At 37.7% G+C, this 20,818-nt stretch overlaps 2 protein-coding genes across 4 annotated transcripts in view; one reads left to right on the top strand and one right to left on the bottom strand.

The window, feature by feature from the left end:
- LOC131956565 (myophilin-like) overlaps positions 1-11,068 on the top strand; it is a 43,852-nt gene extending 32,784 nt beyond the window's left edge. For all 3 annotated transcript variants that reach the window (XM_059321084.1, XM_059321082.1, XM_059321085.1), the window contains 2 exons: positions 7,938-8,051; positions 9,752-11,068. In XM_059321084.1, coding sequence (XP_059177067.1) covers positions 7,938-8,051; positions 9,752-9,937 — 300 coding nt within the window. In that variant the 3' untranslated portion in view covers positions 9,938-11,068. The remainder of the gene's footprint in view (positions 1-7,937; positions 8,052-9,751) is intronic.
- Positions 11,069-11,750: 682 nt separating this feature from the next.
- LOC131956564 (uncharacterized) lies at positions 11,751-17,374 on the bottom strand. The gene is made up of 3 exons (XM_059321081.1): positions 17,229-17,374; positions 14,564-16,139; positions 11,751-12,072 (listed from the first exon to the last, which is right to left on the bottom strand). Exons 2-3 carry the CDS (start codon positions 15,826-15,828, stop codon positions 11,856-11,858), a joined length of 1,482 nt encoding a protein of 493 aa, XP_059177064.1. The 5' UTR covers positions 15,829-16,139; positions 17,229-17,374; the 3' UTR covers positions 11,751-11,855.
- Between the last annotated feature and the right edge of the window lie 3,444 nt (positions 17,375-20,818).

The raw sequence follows: 20,818 nt of genomic DNA, 5'->3' as shown, positions 1-20,818 counted from the left end.
CGGGCGATATTTTATCTCTAGGTCAAAGAGTGCCAATTCTGCTGCCCATCGCTGTTCGATGGATCCCAACTTTGCTGTCTTTAGGTGACTCAAGGGGTTATTGTCAGTGTATACCACACATTTAGCACCTAATAGATAGTCCCTGAATTTTTCAGTCACAGCCCATTTTAATGTCAAAAGTTCTAGTTTCATGGCGCTGTAATTTGTCATGTTCTTCTCTGATTCCTTCAGAGCTCGACTGGCATACGCAATAACCCTGAAACCTTGCTTTTGTTGTTGTGATAGCACAGCTCCCAGACCTTTAGAGCTGGCGTCAATTTCTAGCCGAAATGGTTTGTCAAAGTCTGCGTATCCTAATATCGGCGCCTCTGTCAAAGCCTTTTTCAATAGCTTAAACGAGTTCAGGCATTCATCAGTCCATAATTCACCTATCAGTTGTGTTTTACCTTTCTTTTTCTCCTTACTGTGTTTCTTTGTCATTTTGTTTACCAAGTCATGCAATGGTGCGGCAATTTTTGCAAAACCAGGCACAAATTTTCTATAATAGGAAGCAAAGCCCAAGAATGATCTGACCTCTACCGTAGTTGTTGGCTGTTTCCATTCTTTAACAGCTGCAATTTTATCTGGGTCAGTGGCGATGCCATCCGACGAAATCACATAACCCAAAAAATGTACCGATTTCAGACCGAAGCAGCATTTGTCTGGGTTCAGCTTTACTCCTATCTCCCTAAGACGGAGAAACACTTGTTCTAATCTTTCTCGATGGTCCTCCCAAGTTTTTGAGTAAACCAGTATATCATCCAAGTACACCAACATTATTTGAAATAGAAAGTCACTCATAGCACTCTGCATTACTCGCTGGAATGTAGCAGGCGCATTAGTTAGACCAAACGGCATACGGGTCCACTCGTACAGTCCCAGTGGAGAAATAAATGCCGTCTTATGTTGATCGTTGGGGTGCATGGCCACTTGGTGGTAGCCGCTAGCCAAATCTAAGGTAGAAAAAAATCTTGCTCCCCCCAACGCATCAAGACATTCATCAATACGAGGCAAGGGGAATGCATCCCTTCTTGTGATATTGTTCAATTTCCGGTAATCACAACACAGTCTTATCTCCCCCGACTTCTTTTTTACCACTACTATCGGTGCCGCATACGGGCTAGTGCTGGTTGTAATAATTCCCTTTTTTAGTAGATCGTTCAGGTGTGCTTTCACCGCCGAGTAGTGACTTGGTGGTAATCTTCGATAAGGTTGCGCCACCGGCTTGTCTTGTAGTAAGGGTATCTGGTGTTTTATTACTTCCGTGTAACCCAAATCACCCTCGTACGAGGCAAATATATCCCTGTACTTATTCAGCAATTCATTTAGTTTTGGGTCCTCAGTTTCCGGGAATGTATATGATCGGCCATCCTCTTTCTTCACCTCGGCCGTCACATTGACCGACCTAATTGTTACTTCATTACTGCTGGTATTGCTCAGTTCGATGCACTGTGCCGACCTTAGTACCTCGACGTTCTGTGGTACTCCTACCAGAGTATTAGGCGGTATAAAAATTTCCTCATCCAAAACATTTGCCACTAATCCTTGAACTAGTCCCTTCTCCGCTGATGTGTATGTGCGCAGTAACACGACGCCTGCCCTCAGTGCGGCGCCACATGGTTCTATCATCACATCACCATTCACGCTTCTATCACCAATTTGTAATGTGATTGCCTTGACCGTGTTTGCCGGGACTGATATCCTTCCTCTGGTCTTGGCAAACCTGGCCAACTTGGATCCCCGACCTGGTGTGGTCGATCCGACAATATTTGTAAGAAATTCTGGCAACTGGCCAAGAATATTCATGCCCAACAGGCAAGGTATATTTGACACATTTGTCTCTAGGTTGTGTTTCGTAACGAACACCCCAACCTGCTTCAACCTATGTCCCGCCACCACGACATCCGCCAGAAAATAACCACAGTATGGAATGGTTAGTCCATTAGCTGCCGTCAGGCGCATGCATGTGTCAGACCTCAACCTATGGTCTTTTCCTTTCATCCATTTGGTGTAAAAATTTTCCGTAATTGTCGTCACCTGGGAGCCTGTATCCACAATTGCCTTCACCGCGATGTCCCCAATCGTAATCACCATTTCGGGACAGACTCCCATCATTTTGTTTCTTGGGCCATAACCTCGCCCCTCTGTAGCCTGGCCCTGCCTTACAGAGGACGACAGTTTCCCTGACAGTACCGTGCCATATGTCCGGGTTGTGAACAGGACAAGCAAATTGGTCGACCGTCAGCCGTCCACCGGAGTGATGGACCGGCGGGTCGCGGCCGTCCAACCTGTCTCTGTTTTGTCCCGTTCTTTTCCTGATTCTCAGCTGTTGACCTGCTTTCTAACCTCTCCAATCGTTGGTCAACCTTATCCAGGTGGGCCAACAGTTGAGCCATCATGGTTTCCACCGTGCCGGTCCCTGTGGGTGGGAATTGTTTCTGTTCCGGCACAGAGACTTTGTCCACCGAACAGTTCGATTGGTCCTCATCCTCGGACCTGCGGATCGCTGAGTTCCTGACCTGAAGGAAGGTCAACTGCGGGTCTTTGTGGACCTCCTCTTTCAACTCTCTCCTTAAGATCGGGGTTGCTAGCCCCTCGATGAAATGGTCCCTCAGTAGGCGTACATCAATGTCAGGTGTTTTGCCCTTTACCGAATCAAAGACCCTGTTCATTCGGTGTGAATACTCCATCACACTCTCCGCTATTCTTTGCTTTAAGCCTACGAACCCCGATAGCAGTTGCGATCCCGACCGTCTCTCCCCAAAGGTCTCCATAATTAGATCCAGCACCTTATCTGGATCTGATTGGATGGTTTTATCGTGGCATTTGACCTCTGCCCTAACCGTCTCTCCTATACTGCCCATCAGCAGTCTTAATCTTTCCTCTGGTGACATGTGTCTCGAGGCCCAGGCCGCTTTGACCTCTTCACTGAACCTGTTGGTTAAAGCTGGATCACCGTCCCCGTAAAATTTGTTAATGTGGGACTCTCTGGGCAGGACCACAATATGGGTCTGCTTCTCGTCCAGAGTAGACATTTTATTCCTTGAGTAAAAAAAAAGAGTTCTTTCTTACCGTGTGTGTATGAAAAATTTTCCTCGTTCCTCAATTTTCACTGTTCCTGAATGTCCGAATTCACACACACACGAAACACAGTTATGAACAAGGTTGACTATGGGTGCCTCAAGCGGCAAGTCTAGTTGAATTCATCCTGTCCGCAGCGCCAAATGTAACGAGACTATTTGCCTGTAGTGCCAAATGTTAACGAGTTCTGCTCGACAACGCCAAATGTTACCGAGTCTAACCACTCATTCTACACAACATCGACCACAGTATAGATACTCGAAGATGCAGGTTCGCTATTGATCCTTTTATTACATGAATCAAAGAAATGCTTCACAATAATATAATGAATCAAAAGGAATGCTTCACAATAATAGTCTGAATCAACTGACCCCCAACAGTCCTCACTAGTCTTCACATAACTGAATGCACATGTCTATCGTCCTTCTTAACACAATACGGCTAACCCGTTCAATAACCAACTTGATACTGCCTCACTGACTGACTGATCGAGAGAGAGAGCCGCCCCCGAGCTCAGCCGTCGCCTTCCTATATATCCCCTTCGTATTCGTAATCGTATTCGGTTCTATCATAATCGTAATCGTAATCGATTCTAATCGTTGCATCAGAATGTTAATTACGCCGCTTCTGTCGTACAGTCCGATTTAATAAGCCATCTGCATCCTGTCACATCAAAGTTGACAGACCGTATTGCGTTCTTATCGTATCGCTTCCCAAGATACTACGCCTTGGCTTTCTGATCGTTATCAGCCAACACCTGTGTTATTGCATCAGTCGTGTCAAAGTTGACAGCGCTGTACTGCGTTATGTCTCTGGTAACTTCCCCTAGTTACATATATATATATATATATATATATATATATATATATATATGTTTCTGATATTTTTTTGTTTTGTTAAATTAGATTAGAACCTGATGTATGTTTTATTATAACATTCTATCACAAGGGTGTGAGTTGTTTCACACCTCTGGCCTGGGGTGGACTGGCTGTGCCATAGAGGCCCCGGGAAATTTTACAAGGGGACTCCCCAACCTCAGATTAAAATTTCTATTGTGTATTTTCCCCAAACAAGGCCTGTCGATAATCCAAATCTTGATTAAAATCTACGCGAAAGTTAAATTTTTTAAAAATGTCAAAACATTAATGGGTCTAGTATAGCACAGATCCTTGAGACCCCCCCCCACCCCACCCCTTACTGGGTTTTTTTTACCTGCGGGCCCACCGGGATTTTCCCCGGTAGACAGGCGGGCCAGTCCACCCCTGCCTCTGGGTATTTCGAGATCAAAACCAGACTAGTTTCAGGTAAAAAATAATTTAAATGATGTGATCCAATTTTAAGAGATCAAGGTTTATATTTAAAGCAAAGTTTAAGGTATTTTAAAAGTTCTTAAATAAACTACTGCGTTTAGTTTTTAAATTAAACAGTTTCCCTTAAACTTCCGCATTTAAATGTTTAAAATTTCAAAATTTTCAGTCAAGCCGCCCTAACCTTTTGTCTGGTTATCGCCCTTGAAGTGAATAAAAATTGAAAATTTAAGAGGCTCTAGTATCTAATTATTAACGTATAGAATTTCTGACTGCGTTTAACGGAAACAATTTGAATATTGTTGGTGTCGGGTAACTAATAATATGAAATCAGTAAGAGATTTTTAAGCGAACGATATTTTTACTAAAGAAAGTTAGTTGTATTTTCTTGTTATTAGTACATTTAAAATTGTATTATGATAAAGGACTATTTTTCTGTAATTGTTTTATTCATTATATTCAATTTCAGGGCCAGATTATTTATCTAAAAAAGCTAACAAATTTTCATGACGTTAAAAACGTTAATTCCAAGAGAACAAATGTCTTTTACGTCTTGTGCAGACGTAATGATATCCTGCTTAATACGAACAACAGATAATCACGTCTTTGGGAAATGATGCTAAAACCTAACAAACCGCGCCAACTGTAACTCTAGCCCCTGGTGGCACCGAGCCAGCTGGGCGTGTACGCCTGCACGCACAATACTCAATTCCAGACACACAACTCGGCATGTTTACCTCCCCTACACGTCCTTGCATGTTTACCTCCCTTACATTTATCTTTTTGTTTACTTCCCTTGAGAGAAACATGGTGTCGCATTTTGAAATGTATTTATCGCCTATTTACAGGAATATCCAGGACGCTTGCAGTGACGTCAGCTTGTCATAAAAAAAAGTAAAAGATCTACACGATTACATCAGCCAATCTTTTCGCTCAGCTAAAAGATTTTGTAGACTGAAATAATTAAAAATTAAATTACAAAATAGCCAACCGATGAAATAATTAAAATAATCCTGGGAAAATAATTTTAAAATCTATCTCACCTCAATTAAACGAGTTTTCAATATGACTAACAAGAAAACTATCAGGACATAACAAGTTTTTAAAAGGCTAAATGAGAATTCACTAGCGCAATCACAATCACAGCAAATAGAAATTTAACAAAACCAACAAATAGCCTAATGTATGTCAGTCAACATCAGAATAAATTCTAGAACATTTTTTTAATAACTCCAGGTCATGAGTTATTGATCTCGATTTTGAGCATGGATAAAAAGAAATAATAATATTTTTGTCAATATTTAGGATAAATCAGTGAAAGTTGTTTTTAATTAGTTTTTAATTAGACATGCAAATACGTCCACTGAGCCTAACATTTCCATCACTCACGATCCAAAACAAAACATGCATGAAACATTAAATTAAATTAAATAAACCACTGACAGCAATTGGCGCTTGCGTAAATAATTAACATCACAGCTATCTACAGATAAAACTTTTCATATTTTTTTAGAATGTCGATTCTTTATTTGCATGTGTAGGTCAGATATTTTGGACAAACAATACCTGATAATATCCAGTATTTAAAATTGTTAATCTTCTCCTATAATCCTGATGTCCAGACACAGTGTTTCAGACTTATTTTTATTTTGCCTGTGGGGGGGGGGGGGGGGGGAAGGGGTGGCACTTAAAACCTTCGGGAGGGGAGGGAGCACTTCAATTTCTGGTAGGGGGGGGGGGGGGTTAAAGTATTTACTTTCTATAGAATTTTTTTTCAGCGGTGTCCATCCCCACCACCCAGGTAGAAACGCCTTAAAGAAACTGCAAATAAAAAAGGGGTGCATGCTAATGTCCAGATATATAATCCTGTAATCTATTGATCATTTAATCCTTCAACCCACATGCTGCAGTCAAACTATGACATGTTCCTGCTAATGTCCAGTTTTTTATGAACATACGCTGCGCAAAGCAGTAGGCCTCTGTGCTACTGTCAAGTATTTTCTTTCTTCATTTAATCCTTTAATCCAGGGGTCTCCAAACTTTTCAGCCCGAGGGCCGCATTAACTATCAAATATCAGTTTGGGGGCCAGAGTTTCTTTAAGGTATAGAAACATATACACATTTTAAGTGTCCAACCCCAATCCCCCCCCCCCCCCCCCCCGCCGTAGTAAAAAGTCTGGAAGAAACACTTTCGGTGGTCGACATCACACTCGAGGTCCAAGTTTGCTCTGCTCTCAAATTATTCTTAACGTATTTCATTCTTGAAAATGTTTGTTCACACAGGTATGTTCTTCGAAAATTTAAAAGGTACTTTGATGCAAAAGTTTTAATATTAGGAAAGTCTTCCTTGTGCAAAAACTTATAAAAACCCATCTGCTCTTCTTTGAACGTGTCTCTAAGGAAGTCATTTTCTTGCAATTCAATTACCTCCCGCTGCAGTTCATCTTTGCAACTGGCCACATTTGCTTCAAATGGGTTTTGAAACAGTCACACTTCTTCTGCCTTTGAATCCAAGTAAGAGAACCGCTACTGAAACTGCAGCTGGAGGTCTTTGCTGATCTCGTATGTAAATGACGTGGGGAACTCAGTGGTTTTGCTTCAGCCGTTAAGACCTTGCACTGCTGAAAGTGTGTCAAGTTGTTCACTCTTCATCAGACAATAATGGCTGTGGCTTGCCTTTACTTTCAGGAAGTCACCTATTTTTTTCTTAATTTAAATATTCTGCTCAGAACTTTCTCGCAAAAATGAGACATCTTACTGATGTGAAATATGATCAATCTTGCTATTTTGTGTTTGTCTCTGAACTATCTATGGTAAGATATGTCATACATTCTATGTAGGGAAGCCAGCTCTTGTGTTATGTTCATGTCTTCATCCACACCTCTAATGAACACAAGAAGTTGAGGTGGAACAACTGTCAAGCAACTCAACCATTGCAAATGAAAAATGGCGAAGCTTGCGTGCATTTTTCGCTATTTGAGTCACGATGTTTTCACCAATGTCTGCAACACGGCGGGCAATAGTACTTTAACACTAAGCTACATTTTCAAATTGTTTTGAATTTTCTGTGCAAAGTTCCTCAGTCACCTCTAACAAACATGTATTCAGTGGACAAAAAGATCGTCGCGGGCCGGATGAAATGACGTCGCGGGCCGTATCTGGCCCGCGGGCCGTAGTTTGGAGACCCCTGCTTTAATCCATTAATCCACAGGCTCCAGCCAAACAGTGCAGTGTCCCTGCCACGGTCCAGTATTTAATCCTCTAATCCTCTAATCCATTAATCCACAGGCTGCAGCCAAACAGTGGGGTGTCCCTGCTAATGTCCAGTATTTAATCCTCTAATCCATTAATCCACAGGCTGCAGCCAAACAGTGGGGTGTCCCTGCTAATGTCCAGTATTTAATCCTCTAATCCTTTAATCCATTAATCCACAGGCTGCAGCAAAACAGTGGATGTCCCTGCTACTAGCCAGTATTTAATCCTCTAACCCTTTAATCCATTAATCCACAGGCTGCAGCCAAACAGTGGGGTGTCCCGGCTAACGAGGTGTTCCAGACTGTGGACCTCTGGGAGAAGAAAAATATTCCACAAGTTACCTTGTGTATTCACGCTCTGGGCAGAGTCGTAAGTTGATTTTTTCATTTTAATAATATGTCATCGGCAGAGTCGTAAGTTCATTTTTTTAAGCTTTAATATGCCCTGGACAGAGTAGTAAGTTCATTTGTTTAACTTTAATGTGGACTGGGGCAGACTACATGTTTACTAGACCCACACCGGGCAGAGTCGTAAGTTGATTTTTAGCGCAATTTCCATTCTGGAGAATTGCGTTTATTAACCCGTCATTTCTGGATGTATGAATGAATGGATGGATGGATGGATGTGTGTCCGCAGCTTTAAGTCGTATCTCCTCCTCAACGAAGCAATATCGATGACTAGTTCCAAAAGCAATTATGTTAAGCAATTTACGAGGATGAACATAGGCCATAAAAATTCCGGGTTTCTTTCATGGATTTCCCGGAAAAGCCAAAAAACCTCGAACAAATTCAGTTTTTGCTCCATATCTCGGCAACCAGACCACTTAGCGACTTGAAACATTTACCAATCGATTCCTGCCATAATTTAAACCAATATTGCCGAAGAAAGTTTTCAAAAATATCCTTTCGTTCGGTCACAAAAAAATTAATTGAGAATTTTTAAACTGAGCGTCTTGTAGGTTTTTAGCGCAAAACCTGAGGATCGAAAGGATTTTAATGAGCGGAGGTTCGAAAGGATTTTTTAAAATTTTCCCCTTTTTTTTCGACTGATACGGGAGGCTACTCTCCCCTTTTTTTCGACTGATACGGGAGGCTAGTTTCTATTTTGTTTTGAATTATTAAAACTACTTGTGTTGCATTATTTATTTGCTGAATATATGATTTATCTCGATTTAATTTACTTATTAATTCAAGCGTTATTTTTGTACCCTATTAATAAGCTGAGGTTCGAAAGGATTTTACCATAGCGAATGAGCGGAGGTTCGAAAGGATTTTTTTTTAAATCTCGTTAATAAATATTTTTTCTATTTTGTTTTGAATTATTAAAACTACTTGTGTTGCATTATTTATTTGCTCAATATATGATTTATCTCGATTTAATTTACTTATTAAATCAAACGTTATTTTGTACCCTATTAATAACCTGAGGTTCGATATAAGGAAATTGCGCTAAAATTGTCACTAGACTTTTTAATTAACTTGTTTAAAATATGCCTTGGACACATTTGTAGGCTACTTGATTTTGAGTATTATGCCCTGAAACAGAGTCATAAGTTGATTTTTCTGTCGTGATATGCCCTTGCCCAGATTCGTCTGATTTTTTTTCATCTGTGTTATGCCCTTGGCCATGTAATATCTTGTATTACTACATTAGGTGGAGCCTGGTTTGTCGGTTGGGGTAGGTGATACGTAGGGGTGGTGAACAGGTATAAACTATAACTAAAATACACACTAATAATCAATGTTAAAATTAGTATCAACTGCAAGGGTTAGTGTACTTAAGGCTTTAATTATTTCGATTATTTGTACTGCTCATCCAGAAAATCTTTACGATTATTTGTAGATTAATTAAGGATATCGCTATTTTAAAAGAAGTCTATATGTAAGACAATGCAGTATATTTCAACTACTATACGAAGTGTGGAATTGTGTGGGCACTTCTGAGCATCGGTCTCTTGTAAGGCATTCTTCGGGCCCCTGTGTGTGATGTTGGGTCATGGAATACAACTCGATACTCTCGTGTTCAATCGTGTGTTCATTAATTAAGAAAGTGTAACTCGTTAATTGCAGGCACAGCTCAGACCAGATTACAAGGGCCCGCAACTGGGACCCAAAATGGCGGAGAAAAACGAACGCCAGTTCACGGAGGAACAACTCTTGGAGGCTAAAAATACAGTCAGCCTACAGTACGGCACTAACAAGGGAGCGAACCAGTCCGGTATCAACATGGGCAAACCCCGCTCAATCATGGATTAATTCCCTTGGAGTAGAATAACTGAAACAAATTGCGTGCCTTGTTTTAATTTATTAGAATGCTGGCTGGTGTGTGATACGTTATAATTAATGAGAGGAAGACAGTTTACATTGGTTTTTAATTTCTAAATCTTTAGTTTATTTTTACATTAAAAAATCTTGATATTCAGTTTGCAAACACCAGTTAGCTCGACATTTAGCAGGAAGTTATTGGGTTACGTGCCTTTGATAAATCGGAGTCTTTTTTTTTCCAACTCAAGGTTAATGAACTAAAAGCTAGTTAATAAATGTGTTCATGACAATAAATGAACACATTTAATCTAAATGTTGCTTAGAGATAAGGTTACAATAATCGAGGTAAGTATTTCATCTGCTTAACAGGGGTCCCACATGGACCATATTAATATATAATAAATAGGGTGTGAGTTAAAAATGTACAGTCAATCAGTGCTCTTCTTTTACGATAACCATTTTAGAGCATAAGTAGCATGCTATTTATTACAATGTTGTTTTCTAAGTTATAAAACTTTCAGAGATACAGACCAGCGATATCTTGCTAGACAAAATTCACTGGAAACTATTTTCAAGCCAACTTCTATTTTTTTACGTTTCTTAGTATAGCAATATAACAGAGAGGAGTTATTGTTCTTCTTAGCATAGCTGAACAGAGTTCTAGTTGTTGTTTGTATGTCAGAATAGTTACCGTTTTATGAAAATCATTCACGTTATAAATTACTCCATTGCATTATAAAATATTCGTTTTTATAATTATTGTTTGTAGATAAATGTCATGTACTCATACATAGACTACATATTGTGTCTAAAATATTAACAACCGATTATGTAGATGTTTTTCATTCTCTGAAATATTTTTTTTATACATTTTTAATTACTTGTTCATTTCATCTCCAGTATTCTGTCGTTCTCTGGGGATATTTTTTTTTCTTATTTTGTTTCGTTGTAGAATGAATTTAATCATTTCTGCTGTGTTGATTTTTTTTATCAACATCTACAAAGCTTTGTTTTCAAAACTGTCATATTTTTTGTTTTACTTTTTACATTGTTTAATTTTTTTTTCGTTGTATTCTACATTCTATTTTCTAACGTTCCATTAATAAATTTAAAAAGAAAGCGTTGTTTTTTTAATTTGTTTTGATACAACAGTAAATAACATTGATTAAATTATTGTCGTGAAAAGTGATATTGACTTGAACTATTAGTGGGTAGGAGTTGTTGACAGTTATTAAACCATGTGTCACAGTGTTGACAGTAATACAAACTCGTGTTGACATAAATCACAGCACGGGGTTCAGAGGTCAGAGTGTTAACAGATATTGAAACACGGGGGATATGACAGCATAGTAGAGGATAAAAGTGTTAGGAATATGAGCAGTAATTAAAATATGAACGGGTAATTAAAACAAACATTGATTAAATATAGACAAGGATTAAAAACAAACACTGGTTTAAAGTGAACCTGCATTAAGCCAGAGACATGGATTAAAACGTAGAAAGGGATTAAACCATAAACATGGATTAAATCGTGGACAAAGATTAACCAATATACATTTATTAAATTACAGACAGGGATTAGACCATTTACACGGATTAAATCTTGGATGGAGATTAAATCTACTAGTACCAGTAAAATACTAAAACCCCACGTTTAGATTTACTAGCTTTTAAAACTGAATTTTCTTCTCAAATGCACTTGATTAATAGACCCAAAGCGTGAAATTACAATGTTTTAATTGACTGTTTTATTCAAAGAAAAAAAATTAAAACTAGAAATATCTAAAAAATATGAATACCGGTATTATATAAGAATAATATTGTTCTGATTGTTTTTCTTTAAATAATCGGTCACTCGCTCACAAATCAAGGGACAGCACTGTTGAAAAATTAAAATGAGTTGTCTCTGTTAGAAACAAGCGGAGATTTTCAAGCAGACACTGTTGGCTGACTTGGAAGGGCGAGAATTCTTCCTGTGTTTTTTCCCGGATTTGACGTAGTTCTTCCTGTAAGCGAAGGCGTTTTTGTTGAGGATGCAGACATGCTCCTCGTTTTCTGGCAGTGGTGGTCGTCTGCTGTCTACGTCCTCAGGGTCATTCGGTGCTGGACTGTTGACAATGTCAAGTCTGGAATATTTTAATGGATATTCTTTAACAGCTGTAGAAGTTGTTTATAAAGTTAAAATTAATGAGTAGGGCCTACTATTCCAGAATAAATTTCGCTTTTTGAAAAAAAGAATTGAGTTATTCTTATAGCCTTCTTAATTAAGTGGCAATTAAGGCTGTAAAAATAATTTTTGTTCTAAAAGGCTTTATATAAAATATTTTTTAACGGAAAAATATAAAAATAACCACAAGGTTAGTTAAAAAGAAAAAAAGTTATAAAGTCGATTTCCTCAAAATCAGTCAGAAGTGACTTAGCCGGTTTTGCAAAAGTACTCCTCAATTAGCACGCCTAAATTCGTGACATTCACGTTTCTTATTTAATTCTTGCTTTCTTCTGCATAGGGACGGCGTGGTCGGATAGTAGAACGTATGATAGCCAACCCGGAAGTCTCGTGTTCGCATACAGGGCTTAACTCTGTTGAGCTTTTCTGGCTCTACTCAGCTCTGATGGATACCTGGCTTCTAATAAGGCAAGCAAAGGCGTTTGTGCAGAGTCAGGTGAACTCTACTTCATCTGCACCATGGGCTGAAAGGGTAACTATTTATTTTACACGCAGTAATAAGTTCCAAATCTGCTGAGAGAGAGAGATCATTAGATCCCCATCATCAGGTCAAAGAAAATATTTCTAAGAGAAAAAAACAATTAGCCATGAAAAAAAAATGTACTGTCATTGGATAGATGATCGTGGAATTTAATAGTATTTAATCCTGCCATCTCCCCTTTTATTATATAATTTAATAATCTTTTAACTAAATTTTAAAGAGTAATCTCTCTAATTACATCAAATATATTTTGGCAATTTCATAGGAGACGAATGTATCTGGAAAGTTTGAACGAAATCGCTGCATTAAAAGTAGGTCAAAATGAATTACACGTTTTGCCAAAATTCCACAAACTAACAGACATTGTGAACTAAATATAAATAACAAGATTATAGTAAAACTGCACCAGCACAAAGATATGATTAACTAAAAATCTTCTACACTTTAGAAGATTATTTATTATACTTGCTAATTTAGAGGTTAAAAAATTTTCTCCAACAATATCTCCTAATCTAGCAGTTTAAAAATTTTCTCCAACAATATCTCCTAATCTAGCAGTTTAAAAATTTTCTCCAACAATATCTCCTAATCTAGCAGTTTAAAAATTTTCTCCAACAATATCTCAGAATCTAGCAGTTTAAAAATTTTCTCCAACAATATCTCCTAATCTAGCAGTTTAAAAATTTTCTCCAACAATATCTCCTAATCTAGCAGTTTAAAAATTTTCTCCAACAATATCTCAGAATCTAGCAGTTTAAAAATTTTCTCCAACAATATCTCCTAATCTAGCAGTTTAAAGATTTTCTCCAACAATATCTCCTAATCTAGCAGTTTAAAGATTTTCTCCAACAATATCTCCTAATCTAGCAGTTTAAAAATTTTCTCCAACAATATCTCAGAATCTAGCAGTTTAAAAATTTTCTCCAACAATATCTCCTAATCTAGCAGTTTAAAAATTTTCTCCAACAATATCTCAGAATCTAGCAGTTTAAAAATTTTCTCCAACAATATCTCCTAATCTAGCAGTTTAAAAATTTTCTCCAACAATATCTCCTAATCTAGCAGTTTAAAAATTTTCTCCAACAATATCTCAGAATCTAGCAGTTTAAAAATTTTCTCCAACAATATCTCCTAATCTAGCAGTTTAAAGATTTTCTCCAACAATATCTCCTAATCTAGCAGTTTAAAGATTTTCTCCAACAATATCTCCTAATCTAGCAGTTTAAAAATTTTCTCCAACAATATCTCAGAATCTAGCAGTTTAAAAATTTTCTCCAACAATATCTCAGAATCTAGCAGTTTAAAGATTTTCTCCAACAATATCTCCTAATCTAGCAGTTTAAAGATTTTCTCCAACAATATCTCCTAATCTAGCAGTTTAAAGATTTTCTCCAACAATATCTCAGAATCTAGCAGTTTAAAAATTTTCTCCAACAATATCTCCTAATCTAGCAGTTTAAAGATTTTCTCCAACAATATCTCCTAATCTAGCAGTTTAAAGATTTTCTCCAACAATATCTCCTAATCTAGCAGTTTAAAAATTTTCTCCAACAATATCTCCTAATCTAGCAGTTTAAAGATTTTCTCCAACAATATCTCCTAATCTAGCAGTTTAAAAATTTTCTCCAACAATATCTCCTAATCTAGCAGTTTAAAAATTTTCTCCAACAATATCTCCTAATCTAGCAGTTTAAAAATTTTCTCCAACAATATCTCAGAATCTAGCAGTTTAAAGATTTTCTCCAACAATATCTCCTAATCTAGCAGTTTAAAGATTTTCTCCAACAATATCTCCTAATCTAGCAGTTTAAAGATTTTCTCCAACAATATCTCCTAATCTAGCAATTTTTAATTTTTCTCCAACAGTGTCTCCTAATCTAACAAATTAAAAGTATCTCAAGCATCTTACTTGTATCCACCAGCTTCCTGGCTTACTGTCTGTTGCTGGGGCGTTGCCTTCCCTGTGTCAGTTGGCTTAAACATCTCTAAGTGGAGCGTCTTCAGGGGGACGGGTGATTGTCTAGGTCTGAACCCCAGAGCTGAGGGTGACGTGCCTGCGGTGTCGTGTACTGTGCTGTCAGATGTTTGATTCTTTGTTGTACTAACTTGGGCGTGGGTGTCGATAACCAATGATGCCTCTTCAATATTTTCAGGAGATGGAGTAACTCCATTTGCAAGTTCAAAGTCAGCCGTGGAATGGTTTAAAGTTACAGTTTCAGGGTCGGAATGTGCTTCAATGTCGGGTTCTGTCGTGTAGGTGCTGGCTGTTTTTATCCGTCGGGCAGGCGTGGTGTGAGTAGTTGATGCTTCCTCAGCGCGAGTTGTTGAGAACGCGTTGCTTGGAGCTCGACTTCTCTGGGTGAAGAGCCTAGGTCTATTGAAGGAATCAGGTGGGTCCAACTCTACGCTGATCACAGAAGGTTTGATGGGAAACTTCCGGGTGTCGGAATTCGTTTTTGAGAGTAGGTTACTAGCAAGCGAGGTAGTGCTTGTTGCTTGAACGTCGTACGATTTCAAATTCTGCCGGCTAGTCCAGGTTTGAGAAAGCGCCGGCATCGTTTCTAAGACTTCGCTTCTGCCCGGGCTAGGGTAATGAGGTTGCGTGAACACGCTGTCTGTCTCTGTGTCTTTAGCCAGAGCTGACACCGACTCGAGTACTATCGTGTTGTGTTTGTTGTTGGCGTTATGGTATGACTTGGCGTTGATTTCCAGCTGCGATGTAGCGTCGGCTTGAGTGTTGGTCTTAGAGCTACCACCTGCCCTATGAGGAGAGCTTGTCTTGGCTCGCCTGACATGATGGGCCGTCTGTTTCCGGGGATAAAACAACGGGTCTCCGGCTTTCCCGCGCCATTTGATAAACGGGTCACGTGATGAGGGCGGCGTCCTGTCCATGGTGGTCAGCTTGAGGCTGGAGATCTGCTGCTTCCGGTACAGGTCTCGGTCAATCATGCTGGCTTCCATCACGTCCGGTTCCAGACTCTCGCGGAGCTTCCAGTACGCATCCGGGTATTTGGCGAAGTCTTTGAAGTCGTACAGGCTCTGTAGGTGTTTGGGGATGCCAGGATTTTCATTTGGTTTAGTGACGTCACGCAGAAACGGATTCCTGTTGCCGAGTTGCGTGTTGATAAATAAACATTCTGGCCTCACGCCGAAGATAAACTCGCCCTTCTCCATCTAGTTTTTGTTTTGTTTCGTTTCAGTTTAAAGTTAAGTATTTAACTAACCTAGAACATCACTTCCATTGAAAGAGTCAAGCGTCTAATACCATTTTCTTATTTTGAATCAATCAACTGTCAGAAATTTATACTTTGAGTTTAATCACTGCATTTTGCTCTTAGCTGACTACCCGCATTACTAAAAAAATGGTTTGTTATTTTGCTTGTTATAAGTCTAAAGCATCTACTAAATTGTGTGTTTCTTTTTAGCACAACACTTATCCAAAAACTATTATAAAATCTTTACATTTTCTTCTGTGTGTTATAATACTGAAATATAAAAAATGACATACATACAAATATTGGTTACGTATTTAATATCCAATATTTACTTCTCTACGTTGAGAAATTTAGATTTCAAAAAGAATATAGCATAGGAATCGATATTTTAATCTATAAAAGTTGTAGTGTGTACATTATGTTGTTTTATCTAGTTTTAATGGAGCAATTTTGATCCGTGAAATATCCATTCTTATCATATGTTGGATGGAAACTCAAGTGGATAGTTCATATGCCATATGCTGTCAACTTTCACATCTTATGACATACGCCTCATCAATCAGACTTAAACACATTCACATGAAACTCACTCCACACAAAAAACATACATTGACCCTAATTCTTTAGGTTTGTGAATATAATTTTTATCACCTGACCACACGCGTCAAGGAAAAATTTCACAAAAATAAAGACACAAGAAAAAATTTGCAAGAAATAAGGACACAGAAAAAATTTGCAAGAAATAAGGACACAGAAAAAAAATGTCCCAATGTGTCTTTGCGTGGAATTCGTTAATACTTTTATGTAGTAAGTGTTCAGAACGTACAAATCAATATACGATTAATTAATTAATGTCAAGTAGGCCTAAATAAGTAGATATTTGTGCTTAGGTTGCATTAATATGGTAATATGTATAGCATGTGAAAATATATTTAATCTGGAGTAGATCTATGTACATTTAATTCTGTACTATTTACAACATTTAATAGAATTAATTATAATTTAATAGAATGTTCCAACCTACTCAGTTTTCATCGTTTTTTTTTAACACTAAGCTTGAATTAGCGTGAAATGGGAAGAAATAGTTAATATGATTTGCTCTCCTAAATTCATCCATACAATACTTTCACCGCATTAACTGTATACATTTACCACGTTCTTTACATAATAAACATATTATCTAATCAAAAAGCCGACACAGTACAGAGGCTGTCATTGACTAAGTCGTCAACAATACACAATTCGTCTGTTTACTTTTTCTCTCGTCTATCTCCAAGGCGTAGTAGGATACAATACATTTATTTCAACTGCAAATTTAACCATAAAATTTTACTAAATCAACATAACATTTTTACTTACACTGTAAATAGAAATCAACATCTAAATTTACACATATCCGTTTAATCTTGTAATCAAAAGTTAACCTACGTACAACCACATCAAATCTTTTCATGCAATGACGTTCGTTTTAACCTCTCCACGCCACGCTAATCACACCTCGCGCCACGCTCAAAACTGATAGCCACTGAAATCACCACACCGCGAAATGTCAACACTGAAATATAAAAAAAAAAAAAAAAAAAAAAAAACCAATAGCCCGCAATTTCAAGTCCCGCTTCTAGCCTGAAAGTATTTTTACTTTTCCTCTTTTAAAACGCCATTAATTCTAGCTTATATTTCCACTATGAAACCTAAACAAAACAAGTGCCAGAACTCCTTTAGACATTTGACAGACCTTTCACTCAGATTAATCTCCCCTATTTTCACCCAACGCGTCAAATCCAAGTGTTGGTTTTATAGTATTAAGAACCCCGGCGTCCAATTTTATACAAAGCTTTACAGTTCTCGGTATAAAAGGAAAATGTAGCAAGTATTCATGTTGACAAAAACCTAAATCCTTTCCGTGGTCAAATTTCTGAGTTGCTTGTCAAATCCACTGAAGCGTTTTGTTCAGTCGAGTGTTTTCTTTGCGTGACGTCTATTTCACGGTCTCAAACGAGGGTCTGGCTTGTTTTCAAATGGTGAAATTTAAAACAAAAATGTAAACACGGCGAAACAAAACTTGAGATTGATTTTTTTTCATTTTTTGTTTTTGTAAACACGTTGATGCATTTAAATATCCCTGACCAGTGTTTCTTGTACAAAGTTTCAGTATTTTTGCTTTCTCGTATACGAAGAATAGAGGAAGTATTGTAATCGGGCAAAAAATATGAATTGAGATTTTTACAAATCTCGATGTTTTACACATCACAGAGTCGGAAACCATAATTTTGCAATTTTTCCCGTATGTCTGTGTGTGTATATTTGTGTGTGTCTGTGTGTGTGTGTGTATCTGTGTCTGTGAACACGATAACTTGAGTACCGTTACGACTGGGTTGAAGAAATATTATATAAATTATTTTATCAAATGTGTAGTTCTGTATCAAATTTTTAGCGATATCCGGTAACCGAGCCTCATCTGCCCGAGGGTTCGAACTCGAGTCTTTTCGGTTTAGCAACCATGAGCTTTACCGACTAGACCACGCCGACCCCCAACTATTTGTGATTGTATCGATTTTTGGTTATATGTGTTGGATTTTAAAGTTATTTTCGTTAACTGTTTCAAATTTTACGATTGGAGTTGAGATTGATTAAACAAATGAAACTAAAATCGAAATTCGAACGACACGAGGAATGTGCTAAGTATGTTTGACTGAGGGTGAATCTAAGTTTGAAAGTGAGTGAAATGTTGTTTGATTGATTTTGGGCAGACAAGGCTCGTTAGCTGGGGACAGCCACTCTTCTAGGAGAGACAACTCCAAAATCAAACAACTGCTGCCTTGTAGTTTGTTCTTGGTTGGACAAAGGCTATGGTAGCAAATCCAAAAAGAAAAGCAAGCTGAAATCGGAGTCAATGGCCTCAATGGCGCATAACTAGTTGACACGTATCCTTAATTGTGATGGAGGCGTGGTCGAGTCGACAAAATCTCATGGTGGATAAATTCGAAAAAGTCTTGAGTTCAAACCCTCAGGCAGATAAGGCTCGATCCCTTCCAACACTAAAAATTATGAACGAAGAAGAACAGTAGCGTAGTTGGGGGGGGGGGGGGGGGGGCGGGGGGCGCCAAAATGGGTTGGAAAAATAAATTGAAAGGTTGAGGGGGGTGCAAATCGAAAGTTTGAGGGGGGGGGGTGCACATTGAAATGTCGAGGGGGAGGGGGTGCAAATCGAAAGTTAGAGGGGGGTGCAAATCGAAATCTCGAAGGGGGGGTGAAAATCGAAAAGTTTGTCCACGGGCGCCGGGAAGGTTCGCTACGCCTCTGAAGAAGAAGAAGAAGTTTGATTGATTTAATGATTCATCGATTGATCGATTGAATGACTGACAGCTACACATACGATCTCTACCGCTTGTCCCACATACAGGAACATCAATACTGAATGCATTCAGCGGTTTACCTTTCATACTAGTTTACACCGTTAGATTCACGGGGAGAAAACAGGAAGACTGAAAATAAAGTACGGTAGATCAATAACAGTCTTACTTGTGTGACTTGGAATTTTATACTGCTCATATTTACAGCGCTGTAAACATTAATTAAACATCTGTTTAATTACTAATTCAGATTTACAGTAATAACTATATTACTAAGACGTCTGTTGGGAAAGATAAAAAAAAGGTTGGATTTAGACTTGAAGGAATAATAATCCCTTTCTATTCTTATTATTATTATTTTTTTTGGAAAATGTAGAATATCGGTGCTTTTTTAATCACTTTTCGTAATAAAAGTTCCCCCTCTGATTGCAATAAGGCAGTGAAAGTAGAGTTTATCAGTTTTTTTGTTGTAAAATATTCAGCGTTTTTTTGGACAAACTCAGTTTTATTAATACGAGTTAGAAATATTGCTACTTTTCAGTTAACTAAACACTTATAGAGTGAGAAGTATAACTACTTTGAGCTAAACACTGACAGAGTTAGAGGTACAGCTACTTTGAGCAAACCAGTAATAAAGTTAAAAGTAAGCCACTCTACGCTAAATGCTGACAGAGTTAGGGGTATAACTAATTAGAGCTAAGCACTGGTAAAATTAGAAGTAGGCCTATAGTTACTTTGAGCTAAATATTGACTGAGTAAGGTGTATAACTACTTGGAGCTAAACAAAGTTAGAAATACAGCTTCTATGAGCTAAACTCTGACAGAGTTAGAAGTACAGCTACTTTAAGCAAAACGCTGACAGAATTAGAAATATAACTACTTTGAGCTTAAAACCAGTTGAGTTAAGAGAATAGCTACTTTTTGTTTTATTTCCAGCCCCTTGAAAGGCTACATTTCTGTTTATTTTCAAAATAATATTAACAAGGATAATGATATATTATAATAACTGACCTTATAAATATCGGCCTACCAACGTCTTCAAAGTAAAATATAATTTCCGTGATACAATTTAAATAACACGTAGATGCCAATTAACTTTTTATATTTTTTAAAACGCAATAATGTTAATTATCTTACGGTGATTGATTACCGTTAACAGAAAAAGCCGCGTATAATAATGTTGAATTAAACATGAGTTCTCTGCCCACGTTTCTTTAAGTATGCATGTGAGAATGGTTAAATAAATCACCGAGGATAAAGAAAGCTACCAAAACTGCTAAAGTAATTTATATACGGCTGTATTGATCTCAGAAGAAGCCAGTAAGCAAAATCAATAGCAATAAGGTTGATCGATAAGATAAACGTCATATTGGATACTGTGTAAACCACGCGTAAATTATAAAATTTAATTTCTTTGTTTTACACGTAAAAGTGATTAGCTAATTTTAAAGGCATAAACCCCTCCCCCTTCTTCTATCTCAGTATCTTTTTCTACCAAAAAATAGTGTAGGAATAATAATAATTTTATTTTAAAAAAAATATTAATAAAGTTTATGAAGAACAAGGAAGTTTTATAGTGAACTTAACAACACAAAC

Source organism: Physella acuta, unplaced genomic scaffold, assembly GCF_028476545.2.
Source record: "Physella acuta isolate Inbredline_101_S28 unplaced genomic scaffold, ASM2847654v3 ptg001160l, whole genome shotgun sequence".
Taxonomy (NCBI): Eukaryota; Metazoa; Mollusca; class Gastropoda; family Physidae; genus Physella; species Physella acuta.
Note: the sequence above shows the minus strand (reverse complement) of the source record. Positions and strands in the feature narration are given on the sequence as shown.